Source organism: Scyliorhinus canicula, chromosome 1 (genome assembly GCF_902713615.1).
Source record: "Scyliorhinus canicula chromosome 1, sScyCan1.1, whole genome shotgun sequence".
Taxonomy (NCBI): domain Eukaryota; kingdom Metazoa; phylum Chordata; class Chondrichthyes; order Carcharhiniformes; family Scyliorhinidae; genus Scyliorhinus; species Scyliorhinus canicula.
The window spans coordinates 217,792,375-217,820,295 of NC_052146.1; the positions used below are offsets into that span (position 1 = coordinate 217,792,375).

The 27,921-nt window shown below is 46.8% G+C and overlaps 1 protein-coding gene across 3 annotated transcripts in view; it reads left to right on the forward strand.

Annotated features, from left to right (window-relative positions):
* Positions 1 to 27,921, forward strand: part of LOC119971744 (WD repeat containing planar cell polarity effector) — a 248,136-nt gene that overhangs the window by 61,571 nt on the left and 158,644 nt on the right. For all 3 annotated transcript variants that reach the window (XM_038807780.1, XM_038807770.1, XM_038807790.1), the window contains 6 exons: positions 2,708 to 2,791; positions 7,403 to 7,447; positions 7,988 to 8,038; positions 9,424 to 9,494; positions 9,746 to 9,805; positions 24,952 to 25,066. In XM_038807780.1, the coding sequence (XP_038663708.1) occupies positions 2,731 to 2,791; positions 7,403 to 7,447; positions 7,988 to 8,038; positions 9,424 to 9,494; positions 9,746 to 9,805; positions 24,952 to 25,066 (403 nt within the window). In that variant the 5' untranslated portion in view covers positions 2,708 to 2,730. The remainder of the gene's footprint in view (positions 1 to 2,707; positions 2,792 to 7,402; positions 7,448 to 7,987; positions 8,039 to 9,423; positions 9,495 to 9,745; positions 9,806 to 24,951; positions 25,067 to 27,921) is intronic.

Below are 27,921 nucleotides of genomic sequence, written 5' to 3' on the forward strand. Positions count from 1 at the left end.
TAGGCCAAAATTTGGCAGATGCAGTTTAATGGGATAAGTGTAAGGTTATCCATTTTGTCCGAAAAAATAGTCAGGCAAATTATTTTCAAAATGAGTCTGGGCAGAGGGATGAACGCCTTTGTTCACGAATCACAGAAAGTCTGTATGCAGGTACAAAATGTAATCAGAAAGGCAAATGGAATGTTAGCATTTGTTGCAAAAGGACTGGAGTATAAAAATAGAGAAGTATTGATGCAATTGTATAGGGTGTTGGTGAGACCACATCTGGACTATGGTGTCCGGTTTTGGTCTCCTTATTTGAGGAAGGATGTGGTGGCATTGGAAGCCGTTCAGAGGAGGTTCACCAAATTGATTCCGGGGATGAGGGGGTTGACATACGAGGAGAGATTAAACAGTTTGGGCTTATACTCGCTGTAGTTTAGAAGGATGAGAGGGGATCTGATCGAGGTATATAAAATACTAAAAGGGATTGATAAAGTAAACGTCAACCAAATGTTCCACCTTGTGGGGCAATTGAGAACAAGATGTAGGTTGAGAGGCGGTAGATTTAAAACTGAGATGAGGAGGCACTACTTCTCGCAGAGGGTTGTGAATTTGTGGAACTCGCTGCCCCATAGTGCTGTGGAGTGCGAATCATTGAATAGTTTCAAGAGGGAGAACGATATATTTCTGATAAAAAAACAGATTAAAGAGATATGAGGAACAGGAAGAGATCAGCCATGATCTGATGGAATGGCAGATCAAGCTTGAAGGACTGAATTGCCTACTTCTGCTCCTAATTCTTATGTTCCTATGTTTGCCTACCTTGAATGCGAAAGGGGAGCTTGCTTGGTCCTCACAATATCACTCCAATTAGGTTCAAAGGAGGACAGGTGCAGAGTTCAGTTAGTTCCTTTGGGCCATCTTTGTATTTATGCAAAAGAAAAATCCAACCTCGCACATGTAGCTCATGGTGAAGGGCAATGACAATAAAATGCGTGTTTTATTCAGCACTGGATACTCATAGGAGATGCTATTCCAGAATGCTGACAGCCTCATGGGCTTTTGGCGTGTTTTTAACGTGCTGTCACAGCTCGGGTACAGCAGTGTAGACTTTTCATTCAGAGCCAGCTGGAAGTTAATAACTGACTCCAAGGTCTCAACCTCAAAATTACTTTTTCAACCACTACTTTTCCTTCAAATTCTGAAACCTCTCTCATTTGCCAGTACTTCCTTGCATATAATACACATGGGCTTTGCATTGGCGCAGTTGACTAAACAATACCTCAAGAAATCATCTTTATACAGCTTTGTTCAGAGTTATGTTTCTTCTTTGTAGGCTGTTAACCAGAAGCCTTGGAGCTTTGTGCAGAGCTAACACTAGCACTGCTCTGTCCTGCCTGGACTCTCCTGGGCAGCTCTCACCAGCAGATTCAGAAGTAAGATCCGGGCCAGTAGATATTCTGCCTATTTGTGTTTCTGGTTATCTCTTTCTTATAACAAAACAATTAATCTTCACAGTCCTCTTGCCTTGCTTGCCAGCAGCTAGAAAAGGGAAAAATCTCTCCGTGATTTGGCAACAAAAGATCATACATATCGAAGGCACTTGATATCAAATGTACGTACAGGGTACGTGGCCTACTCACTGCTGCTGCTTATGGACAGAAGACTGCACACAGTCTAATTTCGTTCTTGTTTAAAGGTGGCAGTGGCCACCATTCTCAATAAAAATGGCAGTTGTGGCTGTTGGGTGCTTCTCCCGTGATCAGGACCACTACGGGTTGCTGTGACTGATTGCTCTGTGACCCTCCTGACACCCGACCATGTCGCACCCACGTGTCATGACCCACACTTTGGAAAACCCTGTTGTAGAACCACTTACTATTGTTCCAATACACTTCTACCAGTGATACACAAAGGTGAGTTGCAGGTGCTTTGCTGAGGTTTCATCAGAGTTTCCAACTACCCTATTCATAATTGGAAAATAGCATTATAAAACAGAATCAGGATTAAAGAATAGTTTCTTATGGGTAGCTAATGCATTCACTTTCAAGAATTGGATTACATCGAACATTGGAGGGGGGTTTGGGAGGCTTGAGGGGGGACTGTATATGTTAATGATGACTATGGATGATTCCTGTTTCCCCTTTATTATTTGTTTATGTTAACATGCGGGCTGCTGTTTGGGGGTTTGGTGGGAGGGTGGGATTGTTGTTGTTGATATGGGGATTGACATTGTATTCGTTACTGATTATTGTTTATTGTTGGTGGGTATAAATTTGGGAGAAAATGTGAAAAAGGAGAATTTTTAAAATCTTTTTAAAATGGGTAGCAAATGCATTATTAAGAAATTCAACTGTAAAACTGACAACTTGCAGTTTCTCCCTAATGCAAAGTATTACAAAATATAGCACAAGGAATTTGAGTCATTGGTTAATGGGTTTCTCAAACAGCGCTGCCTTCTGGGGTTCCCCAGTAGACTCAGCTACATAGCAGCGAGCCCTGTGAGGGAAAGGAAACTGCTGTTCCTTTCCTGATTTTTTTTCAGCTAATGGGGAGGAAGGCTAATGTGCTAATGTGTGCTTGTCCCTAGGTTATTGACACATTTTTATCTTAAAATATGGTTAATGAGGAACCATTTTGCAATTCCACTTGGAGAGATGTTTAATTTTATACTTAATGGAGGCTAATTAGTTTTCACACATTAGGTTGTTTCTTACTTTGACAGAGCTGAGTTCCATCTGCCATCAGATGTCTTTTTGCCTGACCGAGCTGCACCTGTGGTCTATGAAGAATACTTTACAAGTAAAGGGTAATTGAACTCTGCCTTGTTTTTCAAACTTTTGATTTTAAATGGTTTTATTCCTGCCATCAGAGTTTTCATGCCTATGTTCTTCTGCTGTATTATGTGTTGAATGGTGATATCGTTAGTTATGCCACCTATTTTGTGTTCATTTAAATTGAATTTATCTTTTGATAGATTATAATAAAGTAGCAAAAATTGAGATGTAAATTGCATTTCTTAATTTTCACCACTTTCACATTAAGGAAACTAAATGTTGATTTATGTTTGTTGAACAACTAGTCAGCAGAATTATGGGGCGGAATTCTCCGCTCCCCACGCGGCCTGGGACCTGGGAGAATCGCGGGAGGGCCTCCCGACATTTTTTACGCCCCGCCTGGCGCCCCCGCGATTCTCCCCCCCCCCCCCCCCCCCTCGGAAAAATCGCCGCTCGCCGTTTTTCACGCCGACTGGCGATTCTCCAAGCCCGATGGGCCGAGCGGCTGGCCCTTCACGCCCGTTTCACTACGGCAGCAACCACACCTGGTCGCTGCATTCATGAAACGGGCGCCAGATGCCCGTTTGGGGCATCTAGGGGCCCGATTTGGACGGGAGCACTGCAACTGTGCTCCGGAGGGGACAGGCCCGCGATCGGTGCCCACCGATCGTCGGGCCAGCGTCCAAAACGGACGCACTCTTTCCCCTCCGCCGCTCGGCAAGATCAAGCCGCCACGTCTTGCCGGGCAGCGGTGGAGAAAGACGGCATCGCGCATGCTCTGGTTCATGCCGTCTGCGCGGTGATGACATCCGCGCATGCGCGGGTTGGAACCAGCAACCCGAGCATGCGTGGATGACATCATGAAAAGCGCCGTTCGCGCGTCATTTCTGGCGGCCGAGGTCGCGGCCGGGAATGACGGGGGCCCGCTCCTAGCCCCCCCGGGTGGGGGTGAATTAGGTGCGGGGAGCGGGCCCCGAGGCCGTCGTGAACCACGGCCGAGTTCACGACGGCATCCGTGACTTTTGGCCTTAGCGGAGAATACCACCCGTTGGCTTCGCTATAGGTGTAATGTGAACCAAGACCTGCAAATTGTTTTTTAAAAATGTTTTTATTCTCCATTTTCACATTTTCCTTTAAAATTTACACCCCACCCATAGACAGTAAACGGTAACAAAGACAAAATCAATCCCCTTAACAATAACAACGATCCCATCCTCCCACCACCCCAAACAACAGCCCACTGTCAATATATGCATCCAATAAAGCAAACCCTCCCACGGTGGAAACAAAAAACAAAGAAGAAAAAGGGAGTCCGGGACCGCCCGTGGTCACCATAGAGCAGGGGTGGGCAAACTTTTCCGTGCAAGGGCCACATTCAGAAATTCACAATTTTAAAGGGCCGCATAGTATATTAAGTAAAATAATTACTTCACCCGGTTATGATTCTGGGCGCCTCATATAGAACATAGAACAGAACAGCACAGAACAGGCCCTTCGGCCCTCTATGTTGTGCCGAGCAATGATCACCCTACTCAAGTCAACGTATCCACCCTATACCAGTAAGTAACCCAACAGCCCCCCCCCCCCCCCCCCCCCCCCCATTAGCCTTTTAAAAAAAAAAAAAAATTTGTTTTAAATTTTTTTTTTTAATGACTTGGTGGGCCGCATAAAGACCTTTGGTGGGTCGTAGTTTGCCCACCCCTGCCATAGAGTCCACTACCCCCCCCCCATACACACTTAACGCCGCCCAACCTCTGAAACAGTGCCGTACATGATACCCAAGAGTTGTAAAACCCCCCCTCCCCCCAAGTCCTCCCGTCCACTGCCTCTTGTAAAACTCCTGCCCCTAACCTTGGTTCCTTCCCCCCAACTTTCCACCCCGGCTAGACCCCCTCGGACCCTGTTCTGCCAGGCTCCGATGGCCGCAGCCCCTCCCCCCACCTCACTCCCATTCACTGGCCAGTTTAAACCGGCCGCGTGGAGGCCCCCTCCCGGGTCCCTTTCCCCCTTGCCCGGCCCTAGGAAAGCCCAGAAATCCCCTTTTAGCACACAAACCCTGCATATCCACTTACACCCCAAAGAGCCCTCACTTCGAGTGACAGGCCCAGCACGTACCTTGTCCAAATATATACAACATTGGCTCCTTTAGCCTATAATACACCAACACGCAGTAAAACAAAACAAAAAGAAGAAAATACAGTCATGAGGTTACATCGACACATGGCCATTTCTCAATTTTTCAGTTCTGTCACAGTCCTTCTGCCTTCGCAAACTCCTCTGCTGCTTCCGCCGTTCCAAAATACAAATCCCTTGAGCTTGTAAGTCACCCTCAGCTTCGCTGGATATACAATGCCGCACTGCACCTTGCTAATGTACAGTGCCCACTTCACCCGGTTGAAAGCAGCCCGCCTCCTCGCCAGCTCCACTGTAAAGTCCTGGTATACACGCATACCAGCTCCAGCCCACTGCACCACCCGCTTCTGCTTGGCCCAGCACAGGACCTTCTCTTTCACACTGTACCTACGGAAGCACAGAGTCACTACCCTTGGCAGCTCACTCGCCTTTGGTACAGGCCTCCACGACCGATGAGCCCGATCCAATTCATATCGGGAGGGATCCTCCCCCTCCCCCAATAGTTTCACCAGCATCGCAGCAAAATACTCAGTCGGCCTCGGCCCTTCAACTCCTTCGGGCAGCCCCACAATCCTCAAATTCTGTCTCCTGGATCTGTTTTCCAGGTCTTCCATTTTCCCTCGTAGATCCTTGTTTAATCTCTATCACCTTCCACATCTCCTTCCCTATCGAGGTAAGTTGATCACCGTGCTGCAATAATGTCTCCTCCACTTCCTTCAGCGCCTCCCCTTGCTTCCGCACGTCCGCCACTGCGCTCGCCCAACCACCGTCATCACCGGGGAAATCGCCTCCTCCACCAGCACACTCAAAACCTCCCTCATCTCCTTCCTCATTGTCTCCATGTATTTTGTAAACTGCCTTTCGAATTCCACAGCCATCACCTTAGTCATTTCTTCAGCCGTAAGCAATGCGGCCTCACCTGGTGCTCCAGCCTCCATTTTCCTTGGTGACCCTGCGATGACCTTTCTATTCCCTGACGGACTATCAGCTGTTTTCACAGCTGTTTTTTTGCTGGTCCTCGACATATCCCTGCTTTCTCCTGGCCTTCACCGCCTTCACTGCCCCTAGGACCGGGCGTCAATCCCCGACAATGCCGTTCCCGAACGGGGTGCCCTCCAACGCGCGGCTGCCTCCCGCCCACCGTCACCGGAAGTTCCCCCCAAGACCTGCAAATTGTTAAAGGATGTTTAGAAAATTCTGTTTAAAAGAAAAGCTTTACTGCTGTATCTAACAGAAAATGTAAAACTAATGAATCTTATATCATTTTTTCTGGATTGTTATACCATTTTGAATCTGCATCTATATCCAGCATGTATATAATAGCAAATATTATTTAGTTTGCAGCTATGCTCCCTTTTTCACTTTCTCAATGTGGAGATCTCCCAAAAGTCACTGACTCTTAGTAAAGTATAGTCCAGCATCTCAACCATATGGCATTTTTCATGAGACCAAACGATATCCAACAGTGATATCCATACAGCTGTACCTGGACTTCAGGTACGCAGCAGAGAAGATGCATGACTGAGCCCAGTCTAGTCCCCACATACACTTTTCAATGGGAATTACTTGAATAGTAATTAAGAGTGGGTACAGGGACAGATTTCCCCTTCCACTAAGGGTATTGATGTCAGTAGCAATATGCTTCTGTTACTTTGGTGAGATCAGTTAAGTTAGCACAACTAGGAATTAAATTTAGGATCTTCTAGTCAATAAAACTCACCTTTAAACTACTTTTAAGATATCTTCAACTTGAGAAAGTTGTCACTTCATTGCATTAAGAATTTCATTGGTTGCTGTTCTGGAATTACAGCAGGATACAACAATCAGATTGGAAATTATTTCAGGCTTTACAGAAAAAAAACAGAAAAGAAAAATTATGAAAAGTTTTAACAAAGCAAATGCTGAGTTAAGAAACTGTCCCATTTACCAAAGGTTGTATAACTTTACAAAATTTGAGATATTTAAAAAAAAATTATATATAGTAATTTAGATATTCAAGCTAAATTGTGTTCCAGGGTGTTGAATCCAATTTCTACACATTAGAACTGGAATTCTCTGCCCGCTGGGATTCCCTGTTCCCACCGGCAGTGCATCCCCACCCGCGGGTTTCCCGGCGATGTAGGGTGGCTTTCATGGGAAATCCCATTGACAAGCGGCGGGAGAATTCTGCACCAGCGAATGGCAAGCCGCTGAGAAACACATGGCTGGGGAGCCAGAGAATCTAGCCCCAGATATTTTAAGTTAGGCCTGTAGAGGGTCTTATTGGGGATATATTTACATTATTGCGAAATTCCCATTATCACTATGTTTTGGCATATATAGGTTCCCAAGAATTGAGGCTCTTTGAATACTGTGTACTGATGTCTCCAGGCAGATTAATGACAGTATGCACTGTACTATTTTTATTATATACAAACCGAAGCATCTAAGATTCTTGACCTTTTAATATCAAAATAATGTTTTGGCAACTTTTAAATTTAACTTATTTTCTGTTTTATATCATACAACAGATACAGATGTTGGCACCTACCAATACTACGATAAGAGAGAGGCAGGTAGGCACAAATTCATATTGATATACATGTTACTTTGCTAAAAATGTGAATAATCTAATAGTTAAATACTAGGTTCCATAGTTAAACACCAGAATTCCAGCAGAGGGCGTCGGAATCCAACTGATAGGAATGCAGAAAAGTAGTCTTTTGTCATTACTTGCTGAATAATGAAGAACATGCCCTTCTATTTAAGATTGTTTCTTATTCTAGACCAGGTTAAAGTGGACGTCTGTGTGAACACCTTTTGGGGATAAAATTCAACTTTGCTGAAAGTGCAAAATGCACAGTGAATTAAGTGATGTGTTTAGCGAGTAATCAACTCATTACGACGCCTCTAACACACTCTCAAAGTTAAATTTCAGTGCCTTTTTGTCAAGTGTGGTACTGGCCCTACACAGACTTTGCTTCTATTCTGCATTTGAGATTCATAGTAATGTAACATTCTAACAACTCACTGTTTGAACTAATTTTTTGTGTTAACCTGTGCCATCATTAAAATAATTTGTATATTTTCATTTCTCTCATCTTAAATCCATTTAGTGTCACCATCAGACTGCTGTTACCTAGAAGAGAAGCAGCATATGATAGAGGGTGAGTAATGTGGTAGATGACTGAATGTCATTTAAGATCATAATAATTGATGTAAATGTTCTTCCATAATTTCTCGCAAGCATGAACGTATTTCCTCTACATAGTTTTAACAACCCTTTCTTCAGTAGAGCGAGCACCTTGGAAAAAAGCAAAGTGCTGACAAAAAGTACACCAAATGCTAGTCGTCTAATCTTCCCATTCCCCTTGGAAATAGAATATCGTCTTAAAGAAGATGTCATATTAAATATGCAAGTCATATCTTTACTAGGCCCTTCTGCCTAAATATTCTCCTGAATCAAATAGAAAGCAAACAATCTACAGGTAGAAGATGTGGCTATCTTAATGATTTATTTTCAAGAATGGAAGCAAACACTTTTTAAATAAATGACTAACAAATAATAAATAGCATTGAATAGTATTTAATAGTTTTGAGACATCCCATGAGTGCGTTCATTCATTCCAATTAGCAAAATTTAACATATAACTGCACCAAACGTGAACTTCGCTAGTAAGTGATGATAGTCACTCATAAATCCAATAAGGAATTCGGGAGAAACTTCTTTGCCAAAGGAATAGTGAGAATGTGCAACTGGAACCCCAACTGGTGCCTGAGACTCGCTGATAAGAAACAGACGAGGCTGGCCATCTAATTTAGCATGGTCCTGCCACCAGTTTCTTCGGTGAAGGCAGTGTGCACTGAACTGGGAGCAATACGTGATATGGGTGTGAGCCAATTTCTATTCCCATGTTTCCAAACCATACATTCCCCAAATTTGGTTATTCTTAATTGTGAATAAGAATAGACATTTCTTAAGCTTTATAATTTCCAATAAAAATGGAAAGCCTGGCCTCCGAATTCTGCCCTGCTTATACACTGCATTACAGCTAAAAATAATTTTTTAGTATATTGTACTTCGGTAAATTATACATTTCCAGATTATTTGAGCATTGATTCATAGAATCACACCGTGCAGAAGGAGGCCATTCAGTTCATTGTTCCTCTGCCAGCCCTTGTTTTCAGTCCCCAGCTTTGTCCATCACTCGAAAGATTTTTCTCCAAGTAGCATACAATTTACTTCAGAAAATTGCTATTGAATCAGCTTTCAAACATCCTTTTAATCAGTGCATTCCAGATCATGATTCACTGTGTTCAAAGAAAAAATTTCTTATTTCCCTGGATTTTTTTTGCCAGTTTATCCTCTGGTTACAGATTTTGTTTTTATTTACTGATTTCATTTGATAATTTTTTACTGGTGTTCTTAAATCCTGGATGACTCGAGAGTTCTGATTAAATATTATGTATATAATAATGGAATTAATTGGATAAATTGTGTGGTATAATTCTCATTATAATAAAAAATCTGTTCACATTTGTTTTTTGTCAGCTCGTGAATACATGTGGGCTCCCAAGAATAGACGCCCAGATAAACTTCGAGACACCCTCAAGGAGTTTGAGGTAGCTTCCTGGTTACAAAGTTGGCAGTAAACAATTGTGCTTCTTTATTCATCTTTCAGCAACTTTAATTTTTGTAAAGGATCAACCTGCACAAAGATCACAACCAGGCTCTAGTGCAGTGGCATGTTCTCAAACAGTTGCATCTTTGTTTTCGAAGGATGCTAATCTCTTCTGATTGGAAATCAGAAACACTTTAACCATTGGTGACAATGTATGCATCTGACATAGCCATCTGTGTTTTTGTCCTTCAGGAACTACTGCAGTGCAGCCGTTGTGTGCTGAGCAAATGGAAGAGCAAGAACTTTTGTCAGGTATATACTTCACTGATTATCTTGAGTCGTTAATTTAATTTAATTGAACCTTTCCAGGTTTAGCTTTGCAGTTACAAATAATATAGCATACATAATAGTGCCTTTTATACTTCATATCAGCTAAACTGTCAAAATCATTTATAAAGACAGTAGACAACACTTCTTTTTACAAAGGTATCCAAGTATTTAGATATGCATTAAAAAAAATAACATTAATTTAAGTTGAAGTTTCATTCTAAGATCATTCCCTGGATTCTACAAGAACAATTGAAATGGATGTTAGTTTCAGAAAGTGCAAGTTGACTTTTGAACAAATCCTCAAAAATACATTTTGTTCACCCGAGACTTAAAGTTATAAAAAATGCACTCAGTTGAGTTATGACGACCAGAAAAATTGTAATCTTTTACCAATTCTGGAGTAATACGTTACTTTGGTGTATGTCATTCTTGAGCATAAATATTTTTCTGAATTTACATGATTATAAAGTGGAACATTAGCACTAAAAATAACTAAAAATTGGTGTTAACTTTTTGGACCATACTATGGATGTAAAATCAGAGTAGGTGGTGGATTATAAACCTCAGGCTACTAAATGTAAGTTCAGTAGGGCAAAATTAGTTTAGACCAGTTTTGAGGCTCCAGGGCATTTGCCTCTGAGGGTTCCATTGTAATGAAGCATTGAGCAGTGGGTTCCATGTGAACTCTTCAATCTAGGATTTCCCAATTTGGGACAGCTTGTGTGCCCAGTGAAATCCAGAAAAGAAAGGGTGTTGATCCCGTTCCGATGCTTCTGTTGACTGTCGGCAGTGGTAGCAAGCTACATGTCCTGCGTCGGTGGGAGAATACCCCATGATGGGCCAAGGGGTTCAGTGCGTAACAGAGGTGGCCCCCCACCATTCATCAGAAGATGTCCAAAATGCAAATCATGTCCCCCTCAGCACCCTGTCAGACCCCTCCCCCAGCAAAGACCACCACCCCAGGAGAGACCCCTCTCCAGCAGAGACCCCCTGTCAAGACTGCCCCCTCCAACAGGGACCGCCTCTCCTCTTCTCTTCTCCCCCCCCCCCCCCACCCACTCCCACAGCAGGGACAACCCCCTCCCCCACCTAGCGGAGACCCCTCCCCTCCACCAGAGGCCGCAAAGGTCAGCCGGCGTGAGTCACGAAGGTCAGACCCTGCCCCCAGCAGAGACCAACACTCCAGCAGAGACCCCCTCCCCCAGCAGTGACCCCCCCCCCCCGTAAAGACTGCCCCCTCCAATAGGGACTGCCTCTCCCGCCACCACAGCAGGGACCGTTTTTCCCCCCCCCCAGCAGAGACCCCTCCCCTCCAACAGAGGCAGACCCTGTCCCGTTGCGATAGACCAGGCATTGTCAAACTCGGGGCGCGACCTGCGGGTGGGTTGCGGACGGGAATCGGGAGGGTCGCGGAACCGTCTGTTGCGGCGCTCCCAATCGCGCAAATCCGCGTGCAACAGCTGGCTTTTAATAATGCCAGCTGCGAATGGCCTTCAAAATGGCCAGGAACAGATAAAAAGAAATTCGGCCGCACTGCGCATGCATATCCGATCATGGGTGCGCATGCACAAAACAATGCGCACGCGCACCGATGATCGGACACGCATGCGCAGTGCGGCTGCATTTTTCTTATATGGTTGCAGCCTTTTTTTTCCAAGTTCAGGGGGCCCACGGGACCATTGGGACCAAAGGGACCCAAAACCATTCCCTCCATTTTTGTCAGCAACAAACTAGATAAGAGAAAATGTTGGGCTGCAAAGGTTGGCCGGCGTGGGCCGCGAAGGTCGGCCGGCGTGGGTCACGATGGTTGGCCGGGTTGGGTCCCGAAGGTTGACCGGTTGGTAAACATGGTAAACCCCGGAAAGAAAGCTTGAAAAACACTGCAATAGACCCCCTTCCGTCCTCCAGCTGAGACCGACCCCCTCCAGCAGAGACTAATTCCCCCCTCCCCCAACAACCCCAATTGTTTGGGTGTTGGTGAGATCACATCTGGAGTATTCTGTCCAGTTTTGGTCTCCTTATTAGAGGAAGGATGTGGTGGCATTGAAGGCAGTTCTGATGAGGTTCACCAGATTGATTCCAGGGATGAAATGCCGTGTGAGGGAGATTAAACAGTTTGGGCTTATACTCGCTGGAGTTTAGAAGGATGCGAGGGTATCTGATCCAGGTATATGATACCAAAAGGGACTGATAAAGTAAACGTTGACCAAATGTTCCCCCTTGTGGGGCAATCTAGAATGAGAGGTGGCAGATATCGGTTGGGAGGAGGTAGATTAAAAACTGAGATGAGGAGGAACTACTTCTCGCAGAGGGTGGTGAATTAGAACTCGTTGCCCTATAGTGCGGTGGAATCATTGAATGTTTCAAGAAGGAGTTAGATATATTTCTGATTTTAACAAAAGGGTTAAAGAGATATGGGGAACAGATAGGGAGGTGGATTTGAGTCCAGGAAGAGAACAGCCATGATTTGATTGAATGGGGGAGCAGGCTCGAAGGGCTGAATTGCCTACTTCTACTCCTAATTCCTATGTTCCTAGCAGAGACCCTGTCCTAACAGAGAAGCCCCCTCCCCTCCCCCTAACAGAGACCCCTGCCTGAAAGCTGAAGAGTTCAAGCTGTAGGGTGAAAAATCACAACATTTTTACTTACCCTTTCTTAACATCTGCTGCCTCAGAGAAAAGTGTTTAAAGCAGCAGCTATTGTAAGTGTCAGCGGCTTCCTCAAAAGCCCAGTACACTTCAAAGGGCTTGATATCCATTGACAGTCTTTGAAATGCAGATCTTCCATTCAATTTCACATGGCAATACTTTGCATTAGTAAGTGATTAACAGTTTAATTACTCCAGAGACAGCTGTTTGGTGCATTGTTTATTGATCTTTCCCTTCATTACTTGAATGCATCTCCATTACACTGCTTTGATGCCAATCACAAAGTTTATAAACAAACTTGGTATGAGCGATGGCCCCTCACCACATCAAAAGCAGCTAAGGTGGGCAAGTTACTGGATATAATTCTGAGAGACGGGATAATCTGTCACTTAGAAAAGCATGGATAGTCAGCATGGTTTTGTTAAAGGAAGATCATGTCTTGCTAACAATAGAATTTTTAAGGAAGTAACGAGGAGGACAGATGAGGGTAGTGTAGTGGATATTGTCTACTTGGATTTCAATAAGGCACTTGACAAAATTACCCAAGGCAGATTGGTCAGAAAAGTAAGTCTTCATGAGGATACAGGAGAAGGTGCTAGGTTAGATCCAAAATTAGCTCAGTGACAGGAAACAACATGGCAGATTGGTCAAGAAAGTAAAGCCCATGGAATACAGGGTGAGTGGCAAACTGGATAAAAAGTTGGCTTAGTAACAGGAAACAAAGGATAATGGTCGATGTCTACCCTTGCAAATGACGGGGTATGTTGAAATCGTTGACAAAGAAGCTCCGTATTAAAAAGGCTCAGGAGAGAAACCTGTTGAAGGAAGGTGAAGGAGGGAAGATGGCCACCGCGTCCATTACATCAGACACATTGGCGGTGGTAATGGAGCTTGAAAAGTTCAGCAAACAAATGGGCAGGCAGTTTGAGAGGCAGGGCCAGGAAATTAAGGAATCTTTTAAAGTCACTATTGAAGAGGCTTTGGGCCCAATCCATGACCAGTTGGTGTGTACTTCAAACATGGTGAAGGCACAAGGCAAAGCGCTAAAAGGGGTGGAGGAGGTCTTGTTGAGGTACGAGGATCGGTTTGCCATGGTGGAGGCAGAGTTACTGATGGTGGTGGAAAGCAATAAAGGCCTGAGACTTAAAGTGGAGGACCTCGAGAATAGGTCATGGAGGTTAAACCTCAGGTTGGTGGGGCTGCAAGAGAGAGCGGAGGGCTTGAAGCCGACCCAGCATTTCTCCAAAATGTTTTCTCGGCTGGTGGGAGGGGACAAAGTATTCGGCCCTCTGGAATTGGACAGAGCACATTGGGCGCTCAGGCAAAAGCCAAGACCGAATGAGCCACCACGGGCAGTGATAATTCACTTCCATAATTATCAAAGGAAGGAGAGGGTCTTGCAGTGGGCGAAAAAAATTCGGAATATTGGCTGGGCCGAATATATCAAGATAATGGGACTGAATTGGTGAAGGGGTGCGGCCTTCTTTAGGGCGAAGGCAGTGTTTTATAACAAGGGTGTGTTTATGGGTTACAATAGATTTGAATTATCACTTTTTTGACACTCCGGAGCAAGCGGAGGCCTACATCCAAGAGAAGAATTTGGGACAGCTATTTTGGACTCGGTGTGTGAAGGTGTTTGTATGATATAGATATGTTGCGGATTTTACCACAATTTTACTTTTGCTCTGCTGGGGGAAGGGGGTGGTTGTAAAATGAGATTTGTATGTGTTCCTTTGGTTATTTTTTCTCTTGGAGGGGAGAGAGGTTTGTTGATCTTGTTGGGGTTTGGGTACAGTTGGGGGAGAAGGGATGTATTGGCTGTTGTTTGAGGGGCTATGTTAAGGATCCACCTTGCTAGGGATGGGGAGAGGGGAGGCTAGCAAACAGGAATGGAGTGGGGAGAACAGAGGCAGTGGTCTGTTGGACTAGGTTGGGAGGAGTGCAATGGGTCTAGCTATAGTTTGGTGTTTGTGTGGATGAGGGGGAGGGCGGTGGCACCAGGTAGTCTGAGGGCCTGGAGGGGAGTAGGGGACCAAGGGGGGAGAGGGGGTGAACTGACAGTGACCAGGGACTCTTCTTCATCTTGCCCTGTGGGTGGGGCTGGTGGCCATCCCAGATGGGCCTGGGACCCATTTGGGTAGGGATATTGCACTAGAGAGCAAATGGCTGGCTCGAGGGAGTGGGGGATGAGATTGGTCACTGTGGCGCCGAGGTCCAAGGTTCGATGCCAGCTCTGGGTCACTGTCCATGTGGAGTTTGCACATTCTCTCCGTGTTTGCGTGGGTCTCACCCCCACAACCCAAAGATGTGCAGGGTAGGTGGATTGGCCATGTTAAATTGCCCCTTAATTGGAAAAAATGAATTGGGCACTCCAAATTTATATTAAAAAAAGAGATTGGTCACCTGGATGTGCAGGGCCTGGGGGCCTGTGAAGTGAGCAAGTGTTTTTTCCTGTTTAAAAGGGATGTGGGCCGATGTAGTGTTCTGACAGGAAACTTACCAGCGGGTGCGGGTTGCCGAAAGCCTGGGTGTCATGTTTTTTTACTCGAGGTTTGACAGCAGGGCATGGGGGTTGGCAGTTCTGCTTAGCAGGAGGGTCCGTTTTCAAGCGGTTGTGGTCATGGCTGATTCTGGGGTCGGTATGTGATGGTCACGGGCAGGTTGGAGGGAAGGGTTGTGTTGATGGTGAATATATATGTCCTGAATTGGGACAATGTCAAGTTTATGAGATGGTTGTTGGTTGCTATTCCGGATCTGGACATACACCAGCTGATTCTAGGGGGGGTGGATTTCGATTGCATTTTGGATCCAAAGTTGGACCACTCCAGGCCCATGTCACTGGTCCCTTCGGGGATAGTGAAGGTGGTAACAGCATTTATGGTAGAGACAGGAGTGGCGGATCTAAGGTGGTTTATGCACCCGGGGGAAAGGAGTTTTCATTCTATTTGCCGGAACATAAGGTGTATTTGCTTATCGATTTTGTTTCTGATGGGTAAGACTTTGCTACCTGGGGTGAAGAGTGTGGAGTACTCGGTGTTGGTTATTTCAGACCACGCACCACATCTGGTGGATTTAAAGTTGGAGAAGGTCAAGCGCAATGCGCGGGTTGGAGTCTGGATGTGGGTCTGTTATTGGACCTCAGGTTATGTGCGAAGTTTTCGGGAGCGTAAAGAACTACATTGAATGGAATGAGAATGGGATGGTCTCATCTTCCATGGTGTGGGAGGCATCAAAGCTGGTGATTAAGGGGGCAAATCATCTCGTACAAGTCATATATGGATAGGGAGAACAGGAGGTTGTGGATGAAATTCTGGATGTGGATAAGGGAGTATGTGAGTGGTCCAACGCCAGAGCTCTTGGCGTGCAGGAAGAAGCTGCAAATGTGGTTTGACCTACTGTCCACAGGCCTGCTGGTGCAACAACGGAGCTGCTTAAAGGGAATGGTATATTCATGGGAAGAAGGCTAGCCAACTGTTCACGCATTAGTTAAGGCAGCAAGAGGCTGCCAGGGAGATTGTGCAGGTACGTGATTCTGGAGGTGATTTGGTCGTTACCCCAGAGAAAATTAATGAAGGTCTTTATAGAGCTCTCAGAGGATGAGCTGGAGCTGGTTGAGTTTTTGGAGGGCTTGGAGTTTCCTCATGTGGAGGATGAGTTGTGGGAGACATTGGGTGTGCCGATGGGATTGGAAGTCCGCAGAACTCTGGATAAGGTGCAGGTGGGGAAGACGCTGGAGCCTGATGGGTTCACGGTAGAATGTTGGAAGAAGTTTGTGGACCAGCTGGCCCCATTGGTGCTGGGCCTGTTAATGACTCATTGGCGCAGGGTTCCCTTCCAGAGACATTGAGGCAGGCATCCATTTCCCTCCTTTGGAAGGACGAGGACCCCGCAATCTCTTTGCTTAATGTGGATGCGAAACTTTTAGCGTTGAGATTGGAGCCCTGCCTCCCAGAGGTAGTGGGGGTGGTGGGGGGGGGACCTCACTGGGTTTGTGAGGGGCAGAAAACTGTCATCCAACATGAGGCGGCTATTTAATGTCATTCTTCCAACGATGATGGGACCAGAAGCAAAGATTATTGTGTCTTTGGACGCTGAAGAGGCGTTTGTTAGGGTCGAATAGAGCTACTTGTTCTCTGTTCTGGAGCGGTTTGGGATTGGTCCTGGGTTTGCATCGTGGGTCCGGCTGTTATATGAAGCACCGGCTGCTAGTGTTCAAATGAACAACATGGATTTGGGGTTGTTCAGTCTGCACAGAGGGACGAGACAGGGATGCCTATGTCCCTGCTGTTGTTTACATTGGCAATCAAACCATTGGTGATTGCTTTTTGAGGGCCTCCAAAAAATGGAATGGAATTGTGAGGGGTGGAGTGAGCACAGGGCGTCCCTATATGCAGACAACCTTTTACTGTATGTTAGGAATCCAGGGCAGTTGTGGGGGAGATAATGGCATAATTTACCGCTCTCCTAGAAAGTCAAGGAAAGGTTACCACCACCGGGAGAACCCCAGCAAGGACCCCCTCAAGGCAAACTTTATTCGCTCCAGGCTGAGAAACTCAGCAAGCTCACTAACCCAGGTCTCCACACTCGGGGGTTTTGAGTCTCTCCACATTAACAAGATCTGTCTCCGGACTACCAGGGAGGCAAAGGCTAAAACCTCGGCCTCTTTCGCTTCCTGCACTCCTGGATCCTCTGACACCCCAAAGATCGCTATTACTGGACTCGGCTTCACCCGCATGTCTAAAATCCTGGACATAGCCCTTGCAAAGCCCTGCCAGAATTCTTTAAGCGCCGGGCATGCCCAGAACATATGAACATGGTTCGCTGGACTCCCTGAACATCTCGCACAGCTGTCCTCCACCCCAAAGAACTTGCTCATTCTCGCCGTCGTCATGTAAGCTCGGTGTACCACCTTAAACTGAATTAAGCTGAGCCTGGCACATGAGGAGGAATTTACCCTGCCCAGGGCATCAGCCCACAGGCCCTCATCTAGCTCCTTACCCAGCTTCTCCTCCCACTTGCCCTTCAGTTCCTCCACTGAGGCTTCCTCCGCCTCCTGCAGCTCCTGGTATATGTCCGACACCTTCCCCTCTCCTACCCAGATGCCAGACACAATCCTGTCCTGTATCCTTCGAGGGGGTAGCAACGGAAATGTCCCCACCTGTTTTTTGAGAAAGTCGCGGACTTGGAGGTATTTGAAGGCATTTCCCGGGGGAAGGCTGAATTTCTCCTCCAGCGCCTTCAAGCTAGGGAAAGTCCCATCTATAAACAGGTCTACCATCCTTCTAATGCCTGCCCTATGCCAGCTTTGAAACCCCCCGTCTATCTTTCGTGTCCAAACTGAGGCTCCCTCCTCCTTCCTGTGCCTTCTCCACTGACCCCAGACGCTCAATACTGCCGTCACCACCGGGCTTGTGGTGTATCGTGCCGGCCAGAACGGCAGCGGTGCCGTTACTAGTGCCCCTAGGCTGGTGCCTTTGCATGACGCCGCCTCTAGCCGCCCCCACGCCGACCCCTCCTCCATTACCCATTTCCTAATCATGGCCACATTAGCCGCCCAATAGTAGCTCACCCGCTTGAAGAAGGATTTGGAGATGAAGATGGGAAGGCACTGGAAAACGAACAGGAATATGGGGAGGACCATCATCTTCACGGTCTGCACCCCTCCCGCCAGGGAAAGTGGGAGCATGTCCCACCTTTTAAAGTCTCCCTCCATCTGCTCTACAAGCCGAGATAGATTGAGCCTGTGTAAGGCATCCCAGTCCCTAGCCAACTGTATACCTAGGTAACGAAAGCTTCTCTCCATCATCTTGAGCGGGAGCACCCCCAGTCTCTCCTCCTGACCCCTAGCGTGGATTTCAAACAGCTCACTTTTCCCCACGTTCAACTTGTACCCTGAGAAGCTCCCAATGTCCCTTCGGATCCGCATGATCTCCCCCATAGCGTGTCCGAAATATACAATAGCAGGTCAGCTGCATAGAGGGAAACACGGTGCCCCGGCCCCCCGGACCAGCCCCCTCCAGTTCTTTGAAGTCCTCAGCGCTATGGCCAACTGCTCAATTGCCAGGGCAAATAGTAGCAGGGATAGGGGGCACCGCTGCCTCGTCTCTCGGTGCAGCCTAAAATACTCCGACCTCAGCCGGTTCGTGGATACACTTGCTACGGGGGCCTGCTACAGTAGTTTGACCCACCCTATGAATCCCTCACCGAATCCAATCCTACCTAATGCTTCCCACAGGTATCCCATTCCACCCTGTCAAAGGCTTTCTCTGCATCCATTGCAGTCCCCTCCTTCTGAGGGTATCATGATAATATTCAGGAGCCGCCTCACATTTGTGTTCAATTGCCTGCCCTTGACGAAACCCGTCTGATCCTCATCAATTATTCCCGGAACGCAGTCCTCTATTCTGGTAGCCAAAATTTTAGCCAGCGGTTTGGCATCCAGATTCAGGAGCGATATTGGTCTGTAGGACCCACATTGAAGCGGATCCTTCTCCCTCTTCAAAATGAGCGAGATCAAAGCCTGCGACATCTTCGGGGGGAGGGTTCCTCTCTCCTTTGCCTCATTAAAGGTTCTTAGCAGGAGTGGGCTCAGTAGCTCCGAGGTTTTCTTATAAAATTCTGCAGGGAAGCCGTCCGGACCCGGGGCCTTGCCCGACTGCAGACTTTCTACGCCCTTAACTATCTCCTCCAACTCAATCGGGGCCCCCAGTCCCTCCACCAGATCTTCGTCCACCCTTGGGAACCTCAATTGATCCATAAATTGCTTCATCCATTTCCCTCTCCCCGGGGGCTCTGACTCGTACAGTTTACAATAAAACTCCTTGAAGACTTTGTTGATCTTCCCTGAGCCCAAGACCATGTTACCTTCCTTATCTTTCACTCCCCCGATCCCCCTGGCCACCTCTCTCCTGCGAAGTTGGTGCGCCAGCATCCTACTTGCTTTCTCCTAATATTTGTAAACTGCCCCTTTCACCTTCCTCAGCTGTGCCTCTGCCTTCCCAGTGGTCAGAAAATCAAACTCCCCCTGCAATCTCCAGTGCTCCTTTAGCAGCCCCTCCTCGGGGGGGGGGGGGGGGGTCTCCGCGTACTTCCTGTCTACTCTAAGTATCTCTTCCATCAGCCTCTCCCTCTCCTCCCTCTCCCTCTTCTCTCTCTGGTGTCATGTGAGAGTACCTTTAAGAAATGGATGTTTAAGCAATGTACCTTTAAGAGAGTGGGTGGAGCTGAGCTCAGTTCAGCCATTTTGAGGTTAGTTCTGGGTTTTAGTTTCAGTTTGAAGAAAGCTTGGGTGTGGCTGTGAGCTGCATTGCTGGTGATCTCTGCCATGAAGGACTATCTCTTAGTCCTTTGGTGAAATCGGAATTGTAAAAAGGTCTCAGTATTGAATATAAATCTAACGTGTTTCTGTTTGAAGGATTTATTAAGTCTTTTGGATGTGTAAAGGAACAGTTTGCAGGATTGTGTAGTGTATTATTTTCGGGGTTATCTTTGAGTAAGGGGTGTTAAGAGATCCAATGTTTATTTAAAAGGTTAATTTGAGTTCATGGAATAAACATTGTTTTGTTTTAAAAACCATGTGTCCATAATTGTAATACTACACCTGGGGAGCAAGCCGTGTGCTTCAAAAGCAACAATCCATTAAAGGTGGGGGTTGGTTGAACTCCATGAAACATTTTGGGGTTCTGAAAACACCTCTCCCATAACCCTGGGACCTAATAAAAATTAACTCCCCTCTGATAACCGCCTTCATAGCCTCCCAAACCATTGTTGCTGTTACCACCCCTGTGTCATTTGTTGTCACAGTTTTGGATGCTCCTCCTTATCCGCCCGCACACCTCTTCATCCGCTAGCAGCCCCACATCCAGTCTCCAGAGAGGGCGCTGCCCTTGCTCCGCCCCCAGTCGCAATTCCATCCAGTGCGGGGCATGGTCCGAGACCACAATGGCCGAATACTCAACCCCCACCACCCTTGGGATTAACGCCCTGCTCAACACAAAAAAGTCAATCCGCGAGTACACTTTGTGAATGTGGGAGAAAAAGGAGAATTCCTAAATTACGTGACTCCAGCCTCATGAATTCCACGTCATCCCAGTTCGGGGCATAGACGTTCACTAACACCACCCGGGCCCCCTGCAGCTTGCCACTCACCATAATGTACCTTCCCCCTTGTCTGCCACAATACTCCCTGCCTCAAATGCCACCTGTTTACTAACCAGAATTGCCACCCCTCTGGTCTCAGAGTCCAGCCCCGAGTGGAACACCTGGCCCACCCATCCCTTCCTCAACCTTGTTTGATCAGCGAGTTTTAAGTGCGTCTTCTGTAGCATGGCCACGTCGGCCTTTAATCCCTTTAAACGCGAGAACACGCGGGCTCTCTTGACTGGCACGTTCAGACCGTCACGTTCCATGTGATCAGCCTGGACGGGGGGTTGACCCCCCGCTGACTAGCCATCTCCCTTTTTCGGCCAGCCACGTGCCCGCGCCCCCCGCTCGCTCCAGCCCGCCCGTCGGAGGACCCCCAATCCAACTCTCCATCCATCCCCAACAGTTGGCTCCCTTTCAGTCAGCAATGCAGCGCCCCATTCCCCCCCCAACCCCCCGTGCTCAGCACCCGCTTAGCACTGATTTCCCCCCCCATTACGCTTCCGTAAGTCAGCTGACCCATGCTGACCCCGGCCGCTCCCGCCTCTATCCTCAATCTTACTATTGTCTCCTCCTTTGGGCCCCCAACTCCCCTCCCCCATAGGGTAAGAGGGCAAGGACCATCCAGATTCTTCCCATGCAACGAGAAACACAGCCCGGGCGTTACCCGCCCCCTGAGGAAAATAAAACAGAAAAAGAAAACGAACAACTTATTCTACTACCAACCTTACATCAGGCCAACACCCGGTTACACATCCCCACCAAAGAGCTTCTCCCATGTGCACCTGCCCCTTAGTTCGAGTCCAGCTTTTCATGCTTAATAAATGTCCATGCCTCGTCCGGCGTATCAAAGTAATGGTGCCTGTCCTGTTACGTTGCCCAAAGCCTCGCTGGATGCAGCAGCCCGAACATCTCCCTTTTGCTGTGGAGGACCGCCTTAACCCGATTCTTTGTTCTTTGATTAAATCCCGCACGCCTCTTAACCAGTTCAGCTCCCAGGTCCTGGTATATGTGAATCTCGCAGTTCTCCCACTTACTGCTCTGCTCCTTCTTTGCCCACCGCAAGACACGCTCCCTGTCTGTGAAGCGGTGGAACCTTATCACCATCGTCCTCGGTGGTTCGCGCGCTCTAGGCTTCCTCGCCCCGTCCAGTTCCAAGGGCCGCGGGAAGGTCCCCGCGCCCAGCATTGCAGTCCCATTCGTGCTCGCGTCCGCCCCCTCCTCACCTTCAGGGAGGCCCAGAATCCGCAGGTTGTGACTCCTAGACCTATATTCGAGGTCATCCAGTCTCTCCTGCCATTTCTTGTGCAGGGCCTCGTGCGCCTCCACTCTGACTGCCAGGCCCAGGATCTCATCCTCACTGTCAGATATCTTCCTCTCCACCTCTTTGATTGCCTTCTCCTGCACCTTCTGAGTCTCCACCATCTTTTCCATGGAGGCCTTCATAGGGGCCAGCATCTCCGTCTTCAGCTCTGTGAAGCAGCTTCTCAGAAACTCTTGCTGCTCTCTCGACCACTGGGCCCACGCTACTTGGTCCGCGCCGGCCGCCATTTTGTCTTCCCGGACCCGCTCCGCTCGTTTCCCCGCAATCGCTCTCTTGACGGCCCCACTCCTGGTTCCCTCCATGTAGCAGTGAGGGTAACCTCTCCAGCACCCTTTGCCACGCCGGGAATCACCACCAAAGTGCCGCTACCGCTCCGTTAAAGGGCCCGAATCTCCGATCTCGGCGGGATCTGCCGTGTACGCGACCTATTCGGACATGGCCGCTACCGGAAGTCGGGAACCCTCTTTCTATGAACAAAACTTCATGAGCCCAACCTTATAGAATGCTTTATTTATCCCTTATAGCCACAAAGCCTGGCTGCCTTGCAAACCAGGATTTTTAAAAACGCCACTGCAGCAGTCGCATACTATCCCAGGCTTTTAACCCTTAATGCACCAAATACATACAATATAATGTATCTGAAATTCCTACATTCATCACAAAAGGAAGAAAGATTAAGAGGGACTTGAGGAAAGCTTTTTCACCCAGAGGGCATTGGACATCAGTTGGTGGTTAAGGCTGAAGTGCTCAACTCATTTAAAAGGTACCTGAATCTGCGTCTGCAGTGCTGTAACCTGCAAGGCTACAGACCAGGTGTTGAAAAGTGAGATTAAAATGAGCAGCTAATTTATTTTTCTCTTTCTGGCCAGCACAGACGTATGGCCTCTTTTGCACTGTAACCTTGCTATGGTTTCTAAGGTTCCCCAATGAATTGTGCATGAAAGGGGGAAGGAAAAAGAAGGTCCCAACTCAGGGAGTTGTCATTGGCGCTCCCAAGACGACAGTCTAATTAAAGGACAAGGATAGTAATCTGAATCAGGTCCTGTTACGTGAAGTTGAAAGAAAGGAGCAAAGGAAAAGACTCCGAATTAAAGAGCCAGGACATTGGTGGAGTAAATTTGGAGCAAAGTGGGCTTGAGAAAAGCCAGAATATCTGAAGAGGTAGCTGAAAGTTGTTAACTTCTTACCCTGGGCCTTTAGAGAAGTGGCATTCTGTTTGGCATGGCAGAATATCTGAGAGTGAGCTGGAGAAGGTGAACCTTGAATGTACATAGGGGTCAAGGGAAATGAACATTGGAAGGAGAGATTGAAACCCTGGAGGTGGATGAAGGAACAGTACAATTTGACTCATTAACTGGTGTTTTTTAAAAAGTATTTTATTCTCCTTTTTCACATATTTTCTCCCAAATTTATACTCAACAAGAAACAATAATCAGTAATGAATGTAATGTCAATTCCCATTTCAATAACAATGATCCCATCCTCTCACCAAACCCCAGACATTGGCCCACATGTTAACATAAACAAATGACAAAATGGAATCAGGAATCACCCATAGTCACCATTAACACATACAGTCCCCCTCTTTCCCCCCCCCCAACCCTACCAGCACCCCCTCTTAATGTTCGATGTCATCCAATTCTCGAAAGTGCATAGCGAATAATGCCCATGAATTGTAGAACCCCTCCACCCTTCCCCTCAGTTCAAATTTGACATTCTCAAGAGTCGAGAGCTCCAGCAGGTTCCCCCGCCACGCCAGGGCACAGGGTGGAGAGGTTGATCTCCAACCTAACAGGATCCGCCTTCGGGCGATCAATGAGGCAAAGGCTACAACATCTGCCTCCGCACCCGTTTCCAACCCGGCTGGTCCCACCCAGAATATGGCCTCCCAAAGGCCCGGGTCCAGTTTCACCTGCACCACTTTAAAGATTACCCTAAAAACCTCCTTCCAATAATCCTCTAGCTTTGGACAGGACCAAAACATATGAACGTGATTTGCGGGGCACCCCACGCAGCGTTCACATACATCATCTATCACCTCACCCTTGTAAGGTGTGCTGTATATGCCACCTTCAGCTGTATCAGCCCCAACCTCGCACACGAGGTGGAGGCATTCACCCTCCGGAGCACTTCACACCAGAACCCCTCCTCCATACCCTCTCCCAACTCTTCCTCCCACTTTGCCTTGATCCCTTCCAGCGGCGCCTTCTCCTATTCCAAAATAGTCCTGTAAACCGCCGTTACTACCCCCTTCTCCAGTCCCCCTGGCATCAGCACCTCCTCCAGCAATGTGGAAGCCGGCTCCATTGGGAAGCTCTGTATCTCCTTTCTGGCAAATCTCGAACCTGCTTCCAGCTCCTTCAATCCTGCAAACTGACCCCCAAGAAACAAATCTTTTAGTGTCCTAATTCCTTTCTCCTCCCATCTCCGAAAATTGTCATCCCACTTTCCTGGCTCAAATCCATGGTTCCCCCCAACCCGAAGTGCTAGCAAAACTGCCTCCAAATTTTCAACGAGCTATTACCACCGGACTCCCTGAGTATTTCACTGGGACCGTCGGGAGCGGCGCTGTTCACAAACTCTCCTCCATTCTGACCCATTGGGAGTCAACCCCCTCTAACCCAGCTCCGTACCTTCTCCACATTCGCCGCCCAGTAATAATACATCAGGTTCGGAAGACCCAAACCTCCTGCCTGCCACATTTTCTAGTGTTTGTATTGAAACTTTTACAGCCTTTTTTCATAGTGTATCACTGGTATGATAACAGCTGTATCATTCTATGATTCTAAGGACTACAAATTATCATGACTTTTGCTCTATTTCATTACCCAAATTTGAAAAAGGAATCCCAGATGTTGAACACTCAGCTTCATATCGTAGCGTAAAACTAACTGTGATAAACATGCAAACCCAACTTTGAAAATATTTAATGGTGCTTTGGTGGTTACAGAGAAGGCATTGTGTAACATTGTGCTTCAAAGATTACACTTAACATCATGTCCTGTCTATTTCAGCTTTTCTTTGGTTCAGGTGCATTGGTGTCATTAAGCCTCTCTGGGCCACATCTGGAGAAAGCCATGATCGACAGGACCTTAGTGGGGAGGCTCATCTCTGACACCATCAATGATGGTAATTTTATCCACATGAAAATCAAATGTGTAAATTAACAGTGACAGATGAAAAATGATGTGGCAACAGACTTACTAATTACTCTCACTCGGGACTTGTAAAAGCAACAAGTAACTGCATGTACTGTCACAGTGACAACCTTTCAGTTATAAATTATTAATATGCTTTGTATAAAGAGCTCTCCAGATAGTATTTTTTTTAACGCATATTAAGTCAATTTCTAAAAGTTTCACCTTTCTTCATCAAAGCTACTCGTGGTCACATCAATAATGGCAGATTCTGGATCACAATGGTGTCTTTAAATCAGTATTTGGATACTGTAAACATAATACCAATACTTTTTCACTTAATCTAATATTTTATGTAATGTCAGGGACTATTTAAAATCCGATTTAACAGCTACTGCTTTTTGGGGAAACGTTTTGCTAAAATATCATGGCAATTTTGAATTTTTAGCAACTTTAAATATGTATCCTGCAATCTCAAATTTAAGTATTTGTTTATTTAAACAAAGTGTGCCATTAAATATGAAAAGATAGTTTGCAAGAAAAATTGAAATTTAGTTGTGAAGAACTATTTTACAATACCTATAGATTATTTTATTCATGTACAAATACTGCATAAAAGACTAATATCAGAACGTAAAAATTAAAACCAAAGTACTGATGATGCAAGGGAAAGGAAGAAGAGGAGCAACAGGCTGATGGGTTTGAGGGGAGGAGAAAGGGCAGAGGAGGGCATGGAGGACTGACAGCAAAAGGGCAGGGGATCAGAGAGCGGAAAGAAGGACAGAAGGTGAGGTGAGGAGTGAGCAAGGAAGGATGCAGAGGGAGGAAGAAGAGGAAGAAAAGGAAATGGTGGATAGAGAAGTGTGAAGGGAGAGTTTAGGGGAAAAGGAAGCATAATGGGATCAGGGAGATGGGTGAAAAGTGGGTTGGAGAATAGGAGAGAAGTAGGGAGGGGATCAGGCTGGCAAGTGAAGGAGATAGAGGGGAAGTGGGAGAGAGGAAGTAGGAAAAGGCAAACGAGAAGGAGGGGATAGCAGTAAGTAACGGAGAATGATGAAAGGAAGAGTGGAGGAGGAACCGAGGAGAGAGAGTGACGAGGGAGGGATGCTATGTGGAAATAAGGAAAAGCCTGAAGAAGAAAATTATAAGAATGTATAATGACTTAGGCCAAGCCTTTGAGTTTGGCCAATTAGAATACGAGTTCCCTGATTAGTGGCCCAATCAGGAAACCCCTTTCTCTGTATAGAACAGGTAGTGTCAGATCCTCTGCAGTCCCAGTGCAGACAGCAAACTGAATGCACCTGGTTGTTCTTCTGTTGGTTTTGTAAATAAAAGGAATTCTGGTGAAGGGACTTCTGCCTCCATGGATTTATTACAGTGGCGGTGAGGAAAACTGAAGAACCCAAAGGAACCTGCTCATTGGTCGCTGCCACATATTGAGGGTAAGCTACTGATAGACAATATGCCTTTATTTGGGAAGTTGGATTCTTTTGACCCTGCAGTGGAAGGCTGGGCCCAAGTGCTTCTTTAGTGCAAATGATATAGTTCAGGATGAAAAGCAACAGGTCATTCTGCTGACCCTGTGTGGGCCGGCAGCTTTTGCCATTATGCGCAGTCTCACTTTCCGGAGGCATCGGGCATGAAAACTTTCCAGGAATTGACGGACTTCGTAAAAGAGTACTATGACCCAAAGCCATCTCTGATCCTGTAAAGGTATCGGTTTTACTCAGCATTCCGAGACACTGGGGAGGCAGTCACTAACTTTTTAACAAGATTAAGTCAATTAGCTGAGATCTGCAAATTTGGCCTGACGCTAAATGATATGCTCCGAGACTGATTGGTGTGCGGAATAAATAATTTAGCAATACAAAAACATCTGCTAGCAGAGGCCGAGCTGGATTGAAAACAAGCATTGCAGCTGGCATGGTCCTTCGAAAAAGCGGCGAGCGGAGCACATGAATTACAGGGTACTCTGATGGAGGTAGACGCCACACCAGTAGAACTTAGTTAAGGGACTAACGCTGGGGAATAGGCAACTGCGTAGCCACCCTCAAGAACGACTCGGATACTAAGGAACCCAGGCCCACTCGCAGAACTGCTCCCAAGCAAGGGAAAATTATGACCAGACAGACGACAGCCCCTGCAACTTTTCGCCTGGCAAGGTATTGTAGTTGTTGCCAGAGATCGGAGCCAGAGAGGAGAAATAGAAACCCAAACCAACATCTTGGAGAAGGACACATAGGCTGGGGTACAGGAGAATGCACACCCTAGAAGCCTTACCTATCTCCGACGAGGAACAACTAAATTGTGTAGCAATGGTTCAATCAAAACCCATTAAATTAACCACAAGGTTGAATGGATGTCCCACATTAATGGAAATCGACACGGGAGCAGCCGTATCAGTGATAGGCGAAATAGTATTTAATAAAATTCGCACTGGACTCCAACCTTTATCCCTAACTAGGACCTCGGCAAAACTAAGGACATACACAGAGGAACCACTGAGACTGTTGGACACAGCTCATGTACCTGTGGCTTATGGAGAGCAACTGGTTAGGCTGCCTTTAATGGTAGTGAAAGGTGCGGGACCAAGCTTATTGGGACGAAACTGGCTAAAAGAGAGCCAGCTGGATTGGGTAAACATTTTCCAGCTGGAACATGGTCGCCTGAGTGAACTCCTGTGCAGATACCCAGAGGCTTTCCGAGAAGGGCTCGAAACAATAAAGAAGGCAAAGACAACACTACACATAGATCCAGAGGCAATCCCAAAATTCTACAAAGCCCGACCAGTACCCTTTGCGTTAACGCTGACGGTCGATACGGAAATCCAAAGATTGGAACGGGAAG